This window comes from Solanum lycopersicum, chromosome 2 (genome assembly GCF_036512215.1).
Source record: "Solanum lycopersicum chromosome 2, SLM_r2.1".
NCBI lineage: Eukaryota > Viridiplantae > Streptophyta > Magnoliopsida > Solanales > Solanaceae > Solanum > Solanum lycopersicum.
Genome location: NC_090801.1, coordinates 69,673,769 through 69,691,038, shown reverse-complemented (window position 1 = coordinate 69,691,038; position 17,270 = coordinate 69,673,769). Strand labels below are relative to the sequence as shown.

The 17,270-nt window shown below is 32.2% G+C and overlaps 3 protein-coding genes and 1 non-coding gene across 7 annotated transcripts; 1 reads left to right on the top strand and 3 right to left on the bottom strand.

The window, feature by feature from the left end:
- Window positions 1-13: 13 nt before the first annotated feature.
- On the bottom strand, window positions 14-87 carry TRNAT-AGU (transfer RNA threonine (anticodon AGU)). Its single transcript has one exon. It is a non-coding gene; the product is annotated as a tRNA-Thr (tRNA).
- A 4,828-nt stretch (window positions 88-4,915) lies between these two features.
- Window positions 4,916-7,769, top strand: LOC101265691 (putative glycosyltransferase 7). The gene has a single exon (XM_004231889.5). It carries the CDS (start codon window positions 6,243-6,245, stop codon window positions 7,608-7,610), a length of 1,368 nt encoding a protein of 455 aa, XP_004231937.1. The 5' UTR covers window positions 4,916-6,242; the 3' UTR covers window positions 7,611-7,769.
- Window positions 7,770-11,607: 3,838 nt separating this feature from the next.
- LOC101266283 (glycosyltransferase 6-like) lies at window positions 11,608-14,910 on the bottom strand. The gene has a single exon (XM_004231891.5). It carries the CDS (start codon window positions 13,230-13,232, stop codon window positions 11,901-11,903), a length of 1,332 nt encoding a protein of 443 aa, XP_004231939.1. The 5' UTR covers window positions 13,233-14,910; the 3' UTR covers window positions 11,608-11,900.
- A 552-nt stretch (window positions 14,911-15,462) lies between these two features.
- Window positions 15,463-16,986, bottom strand: LOC101266579 (uncharacterized). Of its 4 annotated transcripts, none has more exons than XM_010317724.4 (4): window positions 16,653-16,986; window positions 16,497-16,572; window positions 16,185-16,427; window positions 15,463-15,842 (listed from the first exon to the last, which is right to left on the bottom strand). In XM_010317724.4, exons 1-4 carry the CDS (start codon window positions 16,734-16,736, stop codon window positions 15,736-15,738), a joined length of 510 nt encoding a protein of 169 aa, XP_010316026.1. In that variant the 5' UTR covers window positions 16,737-16,986; the 3' UTR covers window positions 15,463-15,735. The 4 variants fall into 4 exon arrangements, with proteins under 4 accessions (XP_010316026.1, XP_004231940.1, XP_069150705.1 ...); XM_004231892.5 differs by having other exon boundaries at window positions 16,515-16,572; window positions 16,653-16,891; XM_069294604.1 differs by having other exon boundaries at window positions 15,463-15,833; window positions 16,515-16,572; window positions 16,653-16,891.
- Between the last annotated feature and the right edge of the window lie 284 nt (window positions 16,987-17,270).

The following is a 17,270-nucleotide window of genomic DNA, read 5'->3' as shown; positions in this document are numbered from 1 at the left end:
AAAAAACCTATTTTGCTCTCGTTGAGAGTCGAACTCAAGACCTCCCGCTTACTAAACGGGTGCTCTAACCAACTGAGCTACGAGAGCTTGATGACTTTAATCTCTTGAATATCTAAGTTAACAAAAAAAAACTTCTGCCAACTTTTAATGAAAATCAGCAAGGCAAGGGAAGGGAGATAATCTTTTATAAGCTTCTTTTTAGTTTTATATGTCTCTTGTTACAAGAAATCTATGTAATCTTTTATAAGCTTCTTTTGTTACAAGAAATTTTCATTTTTACGTACAAAAATTTGAAAATTATTTCGTCTATTCAATTATTAGAGATAATTTTTACCAAAGAAAACATCATCATCTTTTGCTTTTAGTCAAACAAAAATGGTCAGCTGAGACAGAATGCACTAAGCGCCTCACACGTGATAAACCAACTCTAGCTAGTCAAAAGAAAAGTATAATTCATGTTTGAATATGTTTTTTCAAAAAGAAAGAAATTGTGGGCGGAGAATATTCACTTACTCATATAAAATCACTTTGCAAAACTTTATTCAAAATTTCTTTCAAATAATCAGTCCAACATATAACAAAGTGTAAATTAGGTATATAGCATTTTATATAATAATATTCTCAAGTTATAGCATTAGAGTCTGAATTTCAGTGTATAACATTTAATATCTCAATCTATAGCATTCTATTAATAAATATAATAAATATAATGTTAATTATAATTTATTAAAAAGAATTGTTATCAACAATTAATTAAAAAAAAAGAAATAAACTAACAATTGATAATAAATATACCTAATTAACACACAGACAAACTAATAATGGAAAATAGGATATTTTATTAATTACATTGAATGTAGTTAGCACGTTTTGAAATTGTACACTAGCATGTTTAAGGGATTTTAATTAAAAATTAATATTAGATTAACACGTTTTTAGGGATATCAAAAAAATTTAGATTAGCATCATTGCCTTGAATATCTCTAGTTAGTTTAAATGATATTAGTTTTCTTGATTAATTCCTTAAAAAACTATACCAAATTTTAACGATTATTTTCAGATTTGCAGATTATTTTCACATTGGCATTTGGAAACCTATTTGCATCATCATTACAATTCATCTTTTTTTCAAATTTTCACGATTATTTTCAGATTGGTATCAACGTAGAAGTCATTTTTCTCAAAATTTCACGATTATTTTCATATTTGCATATTTCAGTTCGTTTTTTTAGCAACCTGATAAATTTTGGCGTTTGAAACAATTTGATTTGATCTGATGGAGAACATTATGTCAATATTAATTAAACATGGTGGAAATTGAAATTCATCATGTTGGTTTTAATTATGATTTGTTTCTTTTAATTATGAATTGTTGATTTTAATTAACTTGATGTTTTTTTTACATGTAGAACAGTGTTCGATTTTTTTAATAACTGTATTATCTGAAACAGTTTGTATATTTCTTTTTTTAATGAAATAGTTATGTTACGTATATCGTGTTTGAAGTCTGAAGTTTGTATTATTAGTGTATGAAAAGTATATGAAACGTGTATCAATTGTTTATGAAAGTCTTTTTTTTTTTAAAAAAGAATATTCTAGTTTATATTGAAATTAGAATATATGTTTTTGTATTAATTTTGTATTGAAATTATATTCTGTTTGTTTAATTGGAGTAGTTTGTAGGACAATGAATGATATATTAAATGTGTATGAAGTATGTATGAATTATATTAACTAATTATAAACAGTCATCTTCTTCCCAAAAGTTTTCCAATTTAAACTTGTGGTAAAAATTTGACTTGGGGACTTTGTCAAAGTATCTAAAATTTTCTACAGTTAATCTATTTGGAACAGATGAATCAGAAACAAAATCAGAAATTGGTCCAGATCTTAGACCGATTACAACGACCAACTCTTTTAAGTCAAAATGTAACTCTGTACTATTTACATTGATAATGAACATGTCATCCCTGCCAGTTTCAGATTCAAGAAGGAAAGTATGACGCAACAATTGACATCGAATTTTTATGTTATGTAAATCATAAAAAAATTCAAATGAGATTTCTTGTAAAAATTGCTGAAACTTATCTTGACCGAGGAAGGTCAACAAATCAGCGAACACAATCATGTTGATACAGAAAGATAAATGTGTTTGAACCTTCTTCTCCTATAAAATTTGTAAAACTAAATTATTATTTTTTATATACTATAAAATTCCATAGAAAGAATCATATATACAATGCTATATTAAATTGACATTCAATTAATTTATACACAAATCATACAAATTATATACAAAATTCATACAATATTAATACATATCGATGGACATTTAATTCAATTCATACAGAAATCATACAAACTATATGCCTCAGTTCATACACAATTCAAACAATATTAATACATATTCAATTTAAAAAAATAATTAATATGTGACTTTTAAACTACAAACTAATCTCATTTAGTATGAATACGTCAATTCATACATCATAATCAAAAAATAAAATATACAATTGCAATATTTATTATAATAGTTAAAATTATAGGATACACAACATTAAAATACATCATTCATACACATATTTTACTGGACAAGAATATCATTTTATACATATAGGATACAAAGGTAATACATAATGCATAAACTCCTATATTATAATGACCAATTATTTCATACACAAATCATATAAAATTAATACATTTATTTTGTATCAAATCATACACTGATATATTCAAATTATATCATATACAAAACATACAACATTAAATCATTCAATATTCATATATAATTATAATATAGAATACTAAAAACTCAACTCATACAAATATCATACAAATTTCATGTAGTATACTATTGACAAATAAAAGCAAAAATTAAATACACTAACACAACACGTTGTAATTCAAATTTGAAATAATTTTTTTACTGACTTTATCAACTTTTTTGGGTTTATTTGTAGCTTGTGTCTCTGATGCTTTTTTTGAAAACTTTTTTATCGATCGATCAATTTCAATGCCTTTTATTTTTTTTGATTTTGTATTTTTTTAATCCTCAGCAAAAATTGGATTATGATGATGTTCTAATTTCTTTTCCTTTCCTCTTCTTGCCTCTTTCCTTTGCCTCTTTGATTTTGTTTTTTTCCATCTTCGAATTAACTGAACTACACTTCTCTTCTTCCTTTGATTTCTGCGTTTGAGTTTGTGACAATATGTCGAATGAAGGAACATGAAAGTCATCAGACTCATCGACCAATCTTTTACTTTTACTTGGGATTTCACTACCTTTTCTAGATATTCTATATGAACTGAATGGGGAACTGATCTGAGAGGGATGTTTAGGTTTTGGGATGAACAGATCTGAGAGGAATAATGGGAAAGATGAGTGAGGCGGGCTTTGGGTAAGAACAAAAAATCTTTGCGTGTTGAAAAGAGATGATGAGTGAGGCAGGAGTTTGGGGAAGATCAAAATATCTTCGCATGTTGGGGAGATGGAGTGTATTAGGGGAAGATGTATGCGTATGTATTGGTTGAGATGGGGGTGGATAGTTATTGGGCAGCCGTATAATACGGAATTAATTAAAATCAAATCCTTATTATTTAGATTTCATTTTTTAAAAGGTAACTATATAATGTAAAATTTAATTAGTTATAATTTATTATTTATATTAAAAGCTTTAAAAGGTGATAAAGAGAAAAAATGAAAAAAAAAATCATGTTTTAATTTAATTTAAACTAATTTGAGCATTTTAAGGAAACTAAATAATTTAAATCCTTTTTGAATTCCTTAATATGTGCTAATTTGTTAATTATCTATTATTAATTAAAATTTATTCAAATCCCACAATTAGTGCTACTTACCAATTTATACATAAACGTTTTTTTTTCTTTTTTATTTTATTTAAAAAATTGAAATAAAATTTAATTGTAAAAAATAAAAATAAATATTTAAACATATTAATTAGTATTTAAATAATTACTTATAGTTTATTTTTAATTAAATATATTTTTAATTGATATGCTATAACTCGATAATAATCTGTTATAAGTAATTTATTTTTGAAAAATATATTTATAACTTGATATATATAACCTTAAATGTGTATAGGATGTTATTTTTATTATAACAAACTGTTGTATTAAATTTTTTTCTAAAAGGAAAAGAAATTCATATGCAACTGAATCTCTTATTAGAATAAAAAAAAAGGGTTAAAACATCATATTTGGCAGATGATGTGGTATTGCAAATTATGTGCCTACGACCTTATTTAAAGCAACAAGCATCTACATTTACGTTAGAACAATAAAGAAAAAAGGACAGGCTTAGCCTCAGATATATATGACTTCGAAATTACAAAACTGGTCGTGTTCAGAATACTCGAAATTACTACTTTAATTTGGATGAACAAAATTTTGAAAAAAATGAAATGAAGAAGAAAAAGATGTGGGGGTAATTTCTGACGCAAACATAAGAACGTCACATGGAAAATTGAAGGGAAGGCGGAGATAAATAGGTAGGTAGGCAGCATCCTCTCCTATCGAAACAAAGTATTAATGGAGTAGTATTTATTTTCGGCATGCGCTAGATTAAATTTTATTTTCTCTAGTTTAAATTATTGAGGTATTTTATATTTTTTTAAAAATAATTAAAATATAAATCAGGTATAATTTTTTATATTTATCTTTGTTAATAGTCTTAAATTTATAACTAAAATAACTAAATATTAATTAATAACTTGTTCATTTTTTAATTGATATATTTATCAAAAAGTTAATAATTAACACAGTGAATTTATCATTTTACTCTTATTAATTACGAATTGAGTACATTACAAACTTAATATTTTTAAGAAATTAATTAATTGAGAGTATGATAAAAAAAGAATTTTTTTTTTAATTTGTCGAAAGAGAGGATTAACAAAAAAAAAAAAAGAAGAGAAATATGGATAGTTATCCACCTATAATAAGTTCATAGGAACAAATCTATATATTTAATTTACCCTCCTCACCCTTTGGACATATTTGCAACATGGAGTACATAGTTTTCGCTGAGTTACACAACATCATCACCCATGTTAATCTTTGGGCAAGTCATTTTATAATGAACATGAAGCCTGAAGGTACTCGAATACCTCAAAATCAAAGCTAGTTAATATAAATATTTTTGAAATTCACCTTAAAGTAGTAAGTATTTTTGTCAATATTCGTTTATTTAGATTTAAAACATGCTAATTCCTCGTAAAAAAATAATAAAACAAAACTAAATAATATCGATTTCTTTTTACCACTATACATTTTGTTAAAGAGGTGGTTGGTGGTATGGTAGGTGAAAGGATGGGAATTTTACGGTTGAAGAAGTTCAAGGTTGGGGTATTAGGGGTTGAACAGGATCAATATGCTTCTGTTACTTTCTTAAGTGAGATTCAAGTAGAGAATTATAGTCTATTTAGTGAAGACAATTAAATATCAAAATTCAAACCAATCTTAGTAGAGTCTGAAAATAATAAGTATACTCTATTATCTTTACTTTAACAGTCAGCTCAAGTAAAAATTATTATAGCAAAACGGTAAAATGAAATGGTTAAAACACCATACTCAATCTTAGGGGAAAATGATATGGGTATTAACATCATTACAGTTGAAAAAAAGTCATTAAAGTTAGAATCAAAAGTAGTAATAAGACCTGATTTGCGACTAAAGCCGACAATTACTCTGAATCAACGGAAAAACTTTCTATTACCCCAAGAAGTATCGAAAATGAATCCCCCGTTCCATACTAATGGTAAACATTTTTAATTAATTATTAATCCAAAAAGCCTAAAGTGTCGGTATAATTTCCACGTGTCCCACCTCTTTTAACACTTGACCTGTTTTAGCACACCTCAACACAACATAAAACCAATATTTGGGCCCCCAAAACTGAGCTAGAAAGCAAGAAAACCCCATTAAAAGCCGCACCAAACCGACTGAAGTCCAGACAATGGCAGCAAGTTTAGTGAGGTGATGAACACTTGTTTCTACTCACTTCACTTCACCGACACCCATCTCCTTATCTACTTTTCTATCGTCACATACTCGACGGAATTTGTATGCTTTCTTAGTTACTGCCAAAATTGCTCTTCGAACTATCTTCTTAACACACAGAACCAAAGCTGGACACAATGTCCAGTAGATGGTGACAACTTTTTTATTGCTACTAGACGTAAAGCCAGCTTGCCTGGGTAACGTATGCACTCCCTCATAAAATGGTAACGCCTCAGTTGCCCCAAACTCATACATCTTACACATCCATGGCTAAGCAAAACTGTAGAAGTAAAATTTCTTCTATTTTCTCTGATGGATTTCTCTTTGCTGGTGCAAGTATTGTGGCTTTGCTAGTAATATGGGCCTTTTGGTCCTTCATGAGCACTAGTCCAAATGCCGATCCCAGTTTTTTAACCACTTCCGCCGACCAAAACTCCGCCTTGAAAACTCAGGTAGACCCGGTTTCATTAGGCTTCAATTTACGGTACGACCCGCCCGACCCGACTTTCTATGACGACCCGGATTTGAGTTACACTATGGAGAAGCCGATTAAGAAGTGGGACGAGAAACGAAGGCAATGGCTGAATTTGCATCCCTCTTTCATCCCCGGAGCAGAGGAACGGATTCTGATGGTTTCCGGTTCACAGTCGACGCCGTGTAAGAACCCAATAGGCGACCATTTGCTGCTTAGATTCTTCAAGAACAAAGTAGACTACTGCCGAATCCACGGGTACGATATTTTTTACAACAACGTTTTACTTCAGCCTAAGATGTGGTCGTTTTGGGCGAAAATGCCGGCGATTAAAGCTGCCATGATAGCTCATCCTGAAACTGAGTGGATCTGGTGGGTCGATTCAGATGCTGCGTTCACCGACATGGACTTCAAACTTCCTTTGGATCGTTACAAAGACCATAATTTCGTACTTCATGGTTGGGAAAAGTTATTATACGAGCAACAAAGCTGGACAAGCATCAATGCCGGAGTTTTCTTGATTCGGAACTGTCAATGGTCCATGGACTTAATGGAAACTTGGGCGAAAATGGGGCCACAGTCACCGGAATACGACAAGTGGGGTGAAATCTTACATACAACTTTCAAAGACAAGATATTCCAGGAATCGGATGACCAATCCGGTCTAGCATATCTACTTTTGAAGGAAAAGGAAAAATGGGGTAACAAAATATACGTAGAAGGGGGATATTACTTCGAGGGGTATTGGGTGGAAATCGTGGGAACGTACGATAACATCACCGACAGGTATTTAGCAATAGAGAAAAGTGAAGGGAGGCTAAGAAGAAGACACGCAGAGAGGGTGAGTGAGAGTTATGCTAGTGTATGGGAAGAACACCTTAAGGAAGCTGGGTATGGGAGATACAGTTGGAGAAGGCCATTCATCACACATTTCACAGGGTGTCAGCCATGTAGTGGAGATCATAATCAGATGTATTCTGGTGAAACTTGTTTTGATGCTATGCAGAAAGCTTTGAATTTTGCTGATAATCAGGTGTTGAGAAAGTATGGGTATATGCATAAGGATCTGCTTGATTCTTCCTCTGTTTTTCCTGTTCCTTTTAACTTTCCTGCCTAATACTTCCGTTCTTTTAAGTTCTATGTATACACATGTATGTACCTATTTTGTAGTAGTTTGCTTTCGTTTTACTTCGTATTTTTATGGTGCAATGTTGTAAGCTAGTTGTAATATGGAGTTTAACTTATATATAGTCACCACTTGAAGAAATTTATACTATTCAAACAGTGTTTTTTTTTCTTCTTCATATTGTTAGGATAGAAGATTATTTCTATTTGAAAAAAGCCCTTGTTATTTGGAGTTGATATCCTCAAAGTGACTTATATATATTCTTATCGTTGTACAAACGATTTATAACGTTTGATATATCAGCTTTAAATGATAGAAATAATTGAATTTCGTACCATTTTCACTTTTCGTTTTACACAAGAACTATAAAAGAGAAGTAGCTGCACATGTGAGTGTAATTTCATGGAGGACAAAAATGCAAGGGTTGAAAGCAACTTGTATTGATAAAAGGACATTTTCACATGTCTTTTTCTATTTAGAATTAATTAGAAGTACTGTGTTTTGTAACATGGATATGTTCAAGAAATCAACACATCGTGATTGAAGAGTTCACGATTAGAATTTCTTCTTTTTTCCGTTTTTCTGTTTGATTCCAAACATTGGAATACGACTAATTTGAATTTGGAAATGCTTAGTTTCACAACACTCCTTTTCGTGGTAGAGCTGAGTCCTGCTGAAATTGACACAATTGTTATATTTTTTTATTTTTTTGACTTAATGATGTATTCATCTTACGTTTTTTTTAAATAAAAAACAAAAGCTACAGGGACGATACGAGAAACGTTTTCTTTTTCCTTTTTAATAATGAAAGATATAGAAATCCTTGTGTCTGGAAAACGAATCTTTTAGTGAGATCCGGCATGGCTATGTGTTGTTTGTTGGATAGAAGACTTGCATTGTCTGTTGGCACTTTTGATTCATAATAGTGTTCAGAATCAGAGAAACAAAAGAGGCTCAAAATTATTACAACCCCACTCACTATTCCATATTATAATTATAAATCTATTAAACGACAAATCAACAAGTGTTTTCAATCAAGATTTTCCTCTTATAAAAAACAAACATGTGTGGATAATTTATATCTACTTCCTCCATTTCATTAAGCACTATATCCTATCTGATTAGACACAAGTTATATTAACATACTATAGAACCTTGTATAAAATTAGTTGAGATATGTTTCAACGGTTGAGTAACACTCATCAATCATCATAAGAAATTGATTTATGATTCCACCTTCTCAGAATCTAAAATCGATGTAACCAAAATCTTTTTTATTTCTTTCGAAACTGAATTTTAACACAATAGTATAGTGTTACGCAGTTGGCACGTGTGAGAAAAAATAATTAATGAGCAATAATATAAAAGGACTTGTATTGGTAAGAACAGGTAGCATGTGGTGTTGTGCTCAGAAACGTAACGCCAGCTGCTTCATAATGACCAATTAAATGTGTAATATTAGATTAGGATGATCGAGCAGCACGAAATGTGCTGGTTAAATTTGTTAATTGATAGTAATTATTAGTTACCATTATAAGATATGGGTCATCTGTAAAGCCATAATTTGACTAACACCCAATTAAAGAAACGGAGAGTGGATGAGGGGACCATAAACCTTATGAAATAATAAAATAGACAAATTTATCAGACTCATTATTTATTGAATAAAAGCATATCACTGCTCTAATCTCACAACTTACTAACAACATGCTTGAAATAATCAGGCTTTAATTAAACTATGTGATGAAGCTAACGTAAATAATAATAATAACAATCCGCCCAGTACATAATTAAGCAATATATTATATTTTTAGATGTAGATAAGTACGCAGTTTAATTCTATAAATGGGGTATAGAAATGATAACATGTATGTAAACATTATTCCTATGTGACTGTTTTTGTTGGCACATAGACATTTCTGATAGACTAAAAAAATGAAATTACTCGTGAAAAGACTGCAAGAAGAAAAAGAAAAAAATGACAACAAAATATCAAACTGAAAGAATAATCCCAAAAAAAATATTCTTGCAAATGATTTAAGGTAACAGTACCTTATAACAAATCAAGTTTCATAAAAGGAAAAAAAAAAAAACTATTACAATGCACAAAAGCAATAATCCACAATCCTATTTTGTGGTTTATAATGCCATATACCCCATTCGTAGCATAATGGGCCTGTCCAACCACTAAAGGGCCATTTTGGTTTGGGTTGGAGGAGGTATAATCTCCACATAAAATTCATCATAAAATTGTAGTATTACCTTCTTCTTTTTTGGTTTTGAAGTAAATTTAAATCAACATTAAGTTATATGATATTTGGTTGGGAATTCTTTTATCTTTTTCATAAATAATATATATTATTTTATTCGAAGTCAAATAGGTCTATTAACGGATTGAATTTAAAATGATAAAACTATTATAGTAGAAAGGTCATTTAAGAAGAAGACAAAAGTAACTATACTAATTCATATATTACTAACACCTTCAATGCAAGCTCAAATTACTAATTCTCCTAATACTGATCCCTGAATTACCAATCATTGCATTATTAATCCGAAATAAATGACCCTAAAGTGGGTTGCAAAATTTTGTAAGACGGACTTGTACAAAATTTCGCCAGCACAAGGCCCAATTATGTTCTCAATACTTTTATGTGTAATAGAATATGAGAGGAAGTGAACAAAATAAAATGCAAAACTCTAAAAGTTTGGGCTTGGGCAATGATTTGAACCCATAGCAAAGTCAGCTCAATTATGGTTTAGTTCATTTCTTGTGATAAAAGAAGAGAGAGAGAGAGACAGCAAGCCGATTTACTTGCACAAATTATGGAGTGAACTCCGTTTTTTCTATTTTAAGTTTGTTATATCAACTAATGAAGTCCAAATAATACTAGTTTCTCCTTTATTTTTATACGATATATTTTTTTATTATATTGATATGCAAAATCTATAAAAGAAATTGTATAATTTTTGAATATCTAATTTTTTTGTTTAAAATATCAAATTAATGTAGTCTAGTATAGCTTAAAAAATTAGTGAGATTGATTTTCGAAAATCACAACATGACAAATAAAAATGAATATTTTATAAACATGTGTCTATGTTCTTTCAAATGCATCTTTTTCAAAACGATATAAATGAATTGTCTTGTTTTATGCGTTTGTGCTCCATATTCACGAAACACTTCACCCGATCAAGAAACATAAAATTGCGAGTTTTGTTGCTTCAAAAGTATGTGGGTATCCTATTTACTTTTGATGCCCATGTTGGGAGTCCCAACCCACTTGAGTCTCTCGTAATTTCATTCCCAAGAAAGGGTAAATGTGGATCGCTCCTCTTTTTATAGAAGAGACCAGTCAATAAGTTTTCTGGCAGACATCACAGCTTCCCTTTTCTTTTTTCCAGTTTCCACTCATAAGAAACTTGAAATTGAACTCCAATCTTCAACCACAAGTATCTTTTTCAACTTTTTATGCTATAATCAAATTACTTATAAGATCAACTGCACTTCAATGTCTTGAAAAACTCTGTTACTATGATACTATCAACTTCTTTTTTGAAAACTAAATAAGACAAAACCTTTGTGGTCCTTAGTTTTGTTCAGTTGTTATCTAGAGAGTTACATGACTCAAAAAACATTAGCACTGAAGTTGGACGGGAAAGGGTTAAACAGCAAAACACAAGCAAATAAATTATAAAAAAACAAAAAAAAATTCCTTTTAAAGATTGGTGGAAGTTTTGTCTAGGCTTTTGTCACACAACTTTGGCGTGACAATTTTGACAAATCTCTAAACAGAAACACGCCACTAATTAAGGGGAGCTGCTAATTCTTTTCTATTTGTATAAATATAATGACCCTATCTTCCTCGATCCTCAGTCAATCAAGCCACTCTTTTTATATTTTTTTTGTCAAATATATCTTTCGTTTGGAACTGGAAAATCATCGGTTGAATGATGACCCAGAAAGCAGTCCACACTTGTCCACAAATTCTTAAAATATGAATGGACTTTTGCCTTTTCAATTATTGGTTGCCTTATAAAGGCAGATTAAGACACTTCTATTTTACATCAAAAATAGATATAATAAAATGGATGGTAAAAATAACTCCACAGTGACCGGCAACTTATCCCATTGTTTTTGTGTAAGGGATTAAAAAACATTGTTTACTATTACAATAACTATCAAATACATTGATACTGAATTAAAAGAACATCCAAAATTCACAGGACTTGTGTCTTTTTAATCCTACAGTAAAAACCTGAGGTCATGTTTTTTTTCTTTCACACGAATTCTTCACTGTCTTCAGCCGGAAAATCGAAATTTAAGGGAGAGACAGGGGAATTACTTTTGATGTCATCATGCATGAACCCAAAGTTACGTAGCACCTGATTATCCGCAAAGTTCAACGCTCGTTCCATTCCCACCCAACATGAATCACCCACATACTCCGTCGCGTGGTCCCCACTACATGGCTGACACCCCGTGAAGTGCGTGATAAACGGCCGCCTCCATCCGCCCTTTTCGTCAGCGCCCTCCGCCAACAAGGGCTCCCACGCGGCCGCGTAGCTGTGGCTCACAGCCTCCGCGTGTCTCCTCCGTAACTTGGGTACATCTCTCTCTATCTTCATGTAATTCGCTGTTATGTTTTCAAATCTGTTTACTATTCCTAGCCAGTATCCGTGTAGAGAGTAATCAGTAATTGCGTGAATTTTGCTCCGCCATTTTTGTTCTCCTTTCAGTATTAAATAGCTCAGTGCGGATTGGTCGTCGGACTCCGGGAACGTTTTGTCCTTGAAAGTTGTTCGTAAGATTTTGCCCCATTGCTTGTATTCTGGGCTTTTCGGGCCCATATTAGCCCAAACATCTAAGAAATCCATGGACCATTGACAGTTTCGAATAAGAAAAATCCCAGCATTTATAGCGACCCAGCTTTTCTTCTTAAAAATCAAATCAGGCCAGCCGTGGACGATGAAGTTGTAGTCATTATATTTGTGTAATGGAATTTTGAAATCCATGTCAGTGAAGATTGCATCTGAGTCAACCCATAGAATCCACTCGGATTCAGGATGAGCCAGCATGGCGGCCCGAACAAGCGGTATTTTCGCCCAATAAGAACGCATTTTAGGGTGAAAAAACGTGTTTCCGTAGAAAATATCGTAGCCATGGATTCTACAGTAGTCAACTTTGTTTTTAAAAAACCTTAACAGTAAATGATCACCTCTAGGGTTTTTGCATGGTGTGGGCTGTGATCCTGAGAGGAGGAGCACACGGTTAACTCTTCCGGCGGCGAACGAAGGATGAAGCTGCAGCCACTGAACTCTCTTTTCGTCCCAATTTTTTATTGGTTTGTCAATAGTGTAACTGAGTTCCGGGTCATTGTAGAATGTTTTCTCCGGCGGGTCGGAACTCCGGTCAACAGCTTCCCGTCCCGGTGGGCAATATTCGGGTGAACTAATATTCTGATTGTATAATAAACCTGATAAATTAGGCAAAGGATCAGTAAATGACCAAATAGCACAGACAAGTAGAACCGCAACTATGACGGCCGCGAACAGAGATTTGTCTCTCGGAGAAGACGATTGCTGTTTGGCCCGAAACACGTTATGGGCCATGGCCCGTTGTGAATGAAAAGGAAAGATACTGAAACTATGGTATGTGAGTGAGAAGGTCTCAAAGTCACAAGGAATGCAATGTGAAATTTAATGTATGACTGGCACAAGAAATAACAATATGGAGGTAGTAGCGTATTATTATTTATATTAGTGAGCTGGATGAATCTGACTGGTCATTTAATTTGTGGGTTGGGTAAGGGAAGTTACTGTAAATAAAAATGGAAAAAAAATAATGGTAGAATCAAAGAGAAGGAATAATATTTAGTATTATAATAAAGTTGGGCCTAGCATCTTATAAGGAAACTAAGATCTGTAATTAATTCCCTCACTTGCTTTGCTTTGCTTATAAAAATAAAAAATAAAAATTGACAAAATGGGCAGGCCAGGAGGATTTAATGGCAAGAGTATAGGTGGGAGTTTTTAATCTTATGTAAGGGTTGAGATTTGTGGACTGTTGAGACTGTTTCCATGTGCAACATGAATTTGTATGGGGAAGAGTAAAATATAGTTTCTAAATTCTTCCATTTTATGACTTTGGATTGAGCAAATTGAGGACTTGATTCTCACGCCTAACCTTTTTTTAAGAAATATTTTTCTTGTGATTTTCCAAGTAAAAGATGGCGCGAGTAACATAGTCGCAAAATTTTTGTAAACACATATTTTTTTATGATACTTTAGCGAATATTGCTATAATTATTGAATTGTGAAAATGATTTTTTAATGTTAAGCTAAGTGATATCATATTCAGACTCTATCTCAATTATTAATCTCTTTGATCAATGATGGACATTTTCACTTCTAAAACGCTTGTATAAATTACAATATTCATACTTTTTCCTTTTCTAGATATAATCCTTTGAGCGGACCAAGTAATCGTATTTTTTCCCCCTCTGTTTTGTGTTTTTCTTTATTAGTACTACTATAATAATCCTTGTTACAGAACTGGTCTCTGTTTGGTGTTATTATTATCACTAATTTTACCTATAATAATGCTCTTTACTGTTGACAATTTTTGTTGATAATTTGAAAAAGTGGTAGTTTCCACTTTCCACAAGAGCAATAGTGCATATATTACCTAAATGAGGTGCAACTTTTCTTGTGGCGGCTAGTGCCTAGTAATAGTAGGAACAAGTATTGGAATATGTTAATATTATTGACCAATGATAAGTAATAGAGCATTGATTTTTGGGGATAAGAACAAAACAATCTTAAATGGGTGCAAACCCCACCTCTTAGTACAAAAATAACAAGAAAAGGATCTGCCTCAGCAGTTTACGCCATACCTTCCGCTAAGCTAAGATCCTTAATTCCTGGAGTTGACTTCCTCTCTAACTTTGTGGAACTGCTTATCAACTATCCAAAAAATAGTTATCTTTATCACTTAATGTAATTTTATGATAAAAAATTTATATGCAAGCATTTATTATAAAAGAAGATGATAAATGTCCTATCACAACTTTGGCCTGTTTGGGCATCAAAGTTTAATTTCGATATTTTGAAATACAAATTCAGTAATATGAAAATTAGGATGTAACCTACTGTAAGAAGCGTTTTAGAGAAATTACTACTTTTTAGTAGGCAGCCGCTCCTTTGGTGGAAAGATGAGGAAGGATTGTGGTGATGAATAAAATTCCTTCATTCTTAATTATAAGATTTAATTTTGAGCCCTACGTAAAAAAAAAAATGATGTGTTTCTCCTTTAAATGAACCTTACGGGATTGAAAGCCACAAGTGGAGCGACTAATGGCCAGGGTTCATCCGAACATGATGTTGAGCCCCTTTGACTTCTTTGTAATAGTGAAGAACAATTCTTCCTTGCGGCCTCACAAATCTTACAAGTGGGCTTTCCATTTACACCCACCAAACAAATTGTCCCATTTACAAGCCGGTTGAGTTGTGTCTGGACAAGGTTTTCTATAACAACTTACAGCCCAGATAAATGGCCAATAGCCCAAACTAAGAGTGCATAATGTAATCCATGATAAGTTTTCATGATCAGCCGATCAAAAGCTTCCATCCTTCTTTATGGAGTAAAGTTATTACTTCTACTAACAACGTTTTCATACTTCCAAATATTCAAATCCATGCTTCTTTTCTGTTTTCCATCTTTCTAAGGTTTTTGCCTCCAATAACATTTTGAAGCTGAGGCCACGTGATTCTCAATTCACTTCATTCAGTATCTAACCACACACATGTTGTTCTTCAAACTCTGAAAATTCTTAAAACAAGGTTTCTCCAACATTCATTAAGGTATATATATGTCATCAAAATAATATGGATTAAAGTTAAATTTACAATACTAGAAGACAACAAATCACTAAATTAACTACTATTTAGTGAACATTTGCTACTATAAAAAAACATGCCTCAGAGTTGTGAAAGAACAAGACAACCTCTTAAAAATTTGTCAGCAGTTGTATATTTCAACATTTTCACTTTGCAGTGACCCTTTTTTAAGCAGTCAGTCAAGTTTTCTTATCCCTCGACCAAAGAAATGAAGCTTTCAATTCTTGTTGCCACCCCCAGTTGACTTTGAGCTACCACCAACCAACCGTTTAGCCATTCTTCTTTGTTTTTGTTTGTTTTGTTTCAGGCAAGAATCTGCATCATCTGAACAATGGACACTAGCTAAAAGTTCTATACATAGACGGTTTAAGTACACTAACAGGTGTAAAATTTTATTTCCAAAGCCAGGAATTCAAAAAAAATGTTCTCCTGTCTCAACTTCTTTCATATATATGCAAAAAATCATTTTTCCCCTATCTAAATTGTGTAATTTTTCAACCAAGGTGAGGGGGTGTTCAATTGACCCCTTGCACGGTTGCACCCCTCTGGCTCCGCCCCTGCCTCCACTAGATATAAGTTACGATATTCAAAGTGAAATATAAGGAGCTAGACAAGAAAACTATAGCTATTGAGATTTTATTTTTTTTCTAACTCCTCAAAGCCTACCTGTCTCGTTGGCATTTTGTCGAACACCTTGTGGCTCCTCATCTGGCGTACTCACATTTACACCCTCTAGATCACTCTCTTCAGTAGGCAACAACGGCCCTATTATATTCTGGCGGCGTGAGGAAGCTTCCTTAAGCTTCTTCCGTCGAATCCTCTTCCTCTGTGCCCTTGTTAGCTTGTCAGGACCATGATTAGTCTCTTGGTCGCCAGAGGAGGAAGAACCCCTATCCTCTTCCAGTTCATCTGCACATAATACTCAATTATTTCAAATACATTTGTCAATCAAGAAGTGCAGAGACATCAAAATTATACCCATGTTAGCAAGAAAACCTGGAATTTGATCGCCTTGTTGGAGAATGTCAAATGGTTCGTCGTCATCGTTTTCTTCCTACAATAATAATATACTCGGGGTAGAATCAAGTAGTATGAAAGAAGAAAAAACAAACAGCGAGGGAGAAAATTAATTACTTGGGAAGGAGGTGATGGTGGGGGAGGATAGAGCATCCTAAGGAGCCTTTCATGGAGCTTTTGCCGTTTCTCTTCTCTCTTCATGCCGAAGCTAAATTTATTTTTACCACGTTTTCTCTTCACTTGTAATGTATCCCAATTGAAATACAATTATATTTCGTAAATTTACACGTGCAATTCATTTCTCTCCTTCTTTCTCTTTGTCTCTCTCTTTATTTAACGCTTAGCTATGAATTATAATTATTTTATCAAATTATGTTTTTAGTCTTAGTGATTTTTGAAATTTCCTCTAAAAAATTGTACTACTTGTTATAACTAAAGATCAACTCAAAATGCTTCTTGTGTCAGTAAGGTTAAAGATTATAAATTTAGACAATGTTGACATCTGATATAAAGCTAAGAGTAATCTTTTCTTACTTTTGCACTATAAATTATTTCACGGGGAATGCTTTTATCTCTTTATGTATACATGAAAACTTAGAAAGCATGTGTTTATTCTGTTCTTTATTCTTCATTTGGAAGTAGGACTTTTAAACTTTTTGACCCTAAGGGCTCGTTTGAATGGACTTAATAAAAGCAGCTTTAAAAAAATACTTTTAAAAGTGCTGAAATTTATTT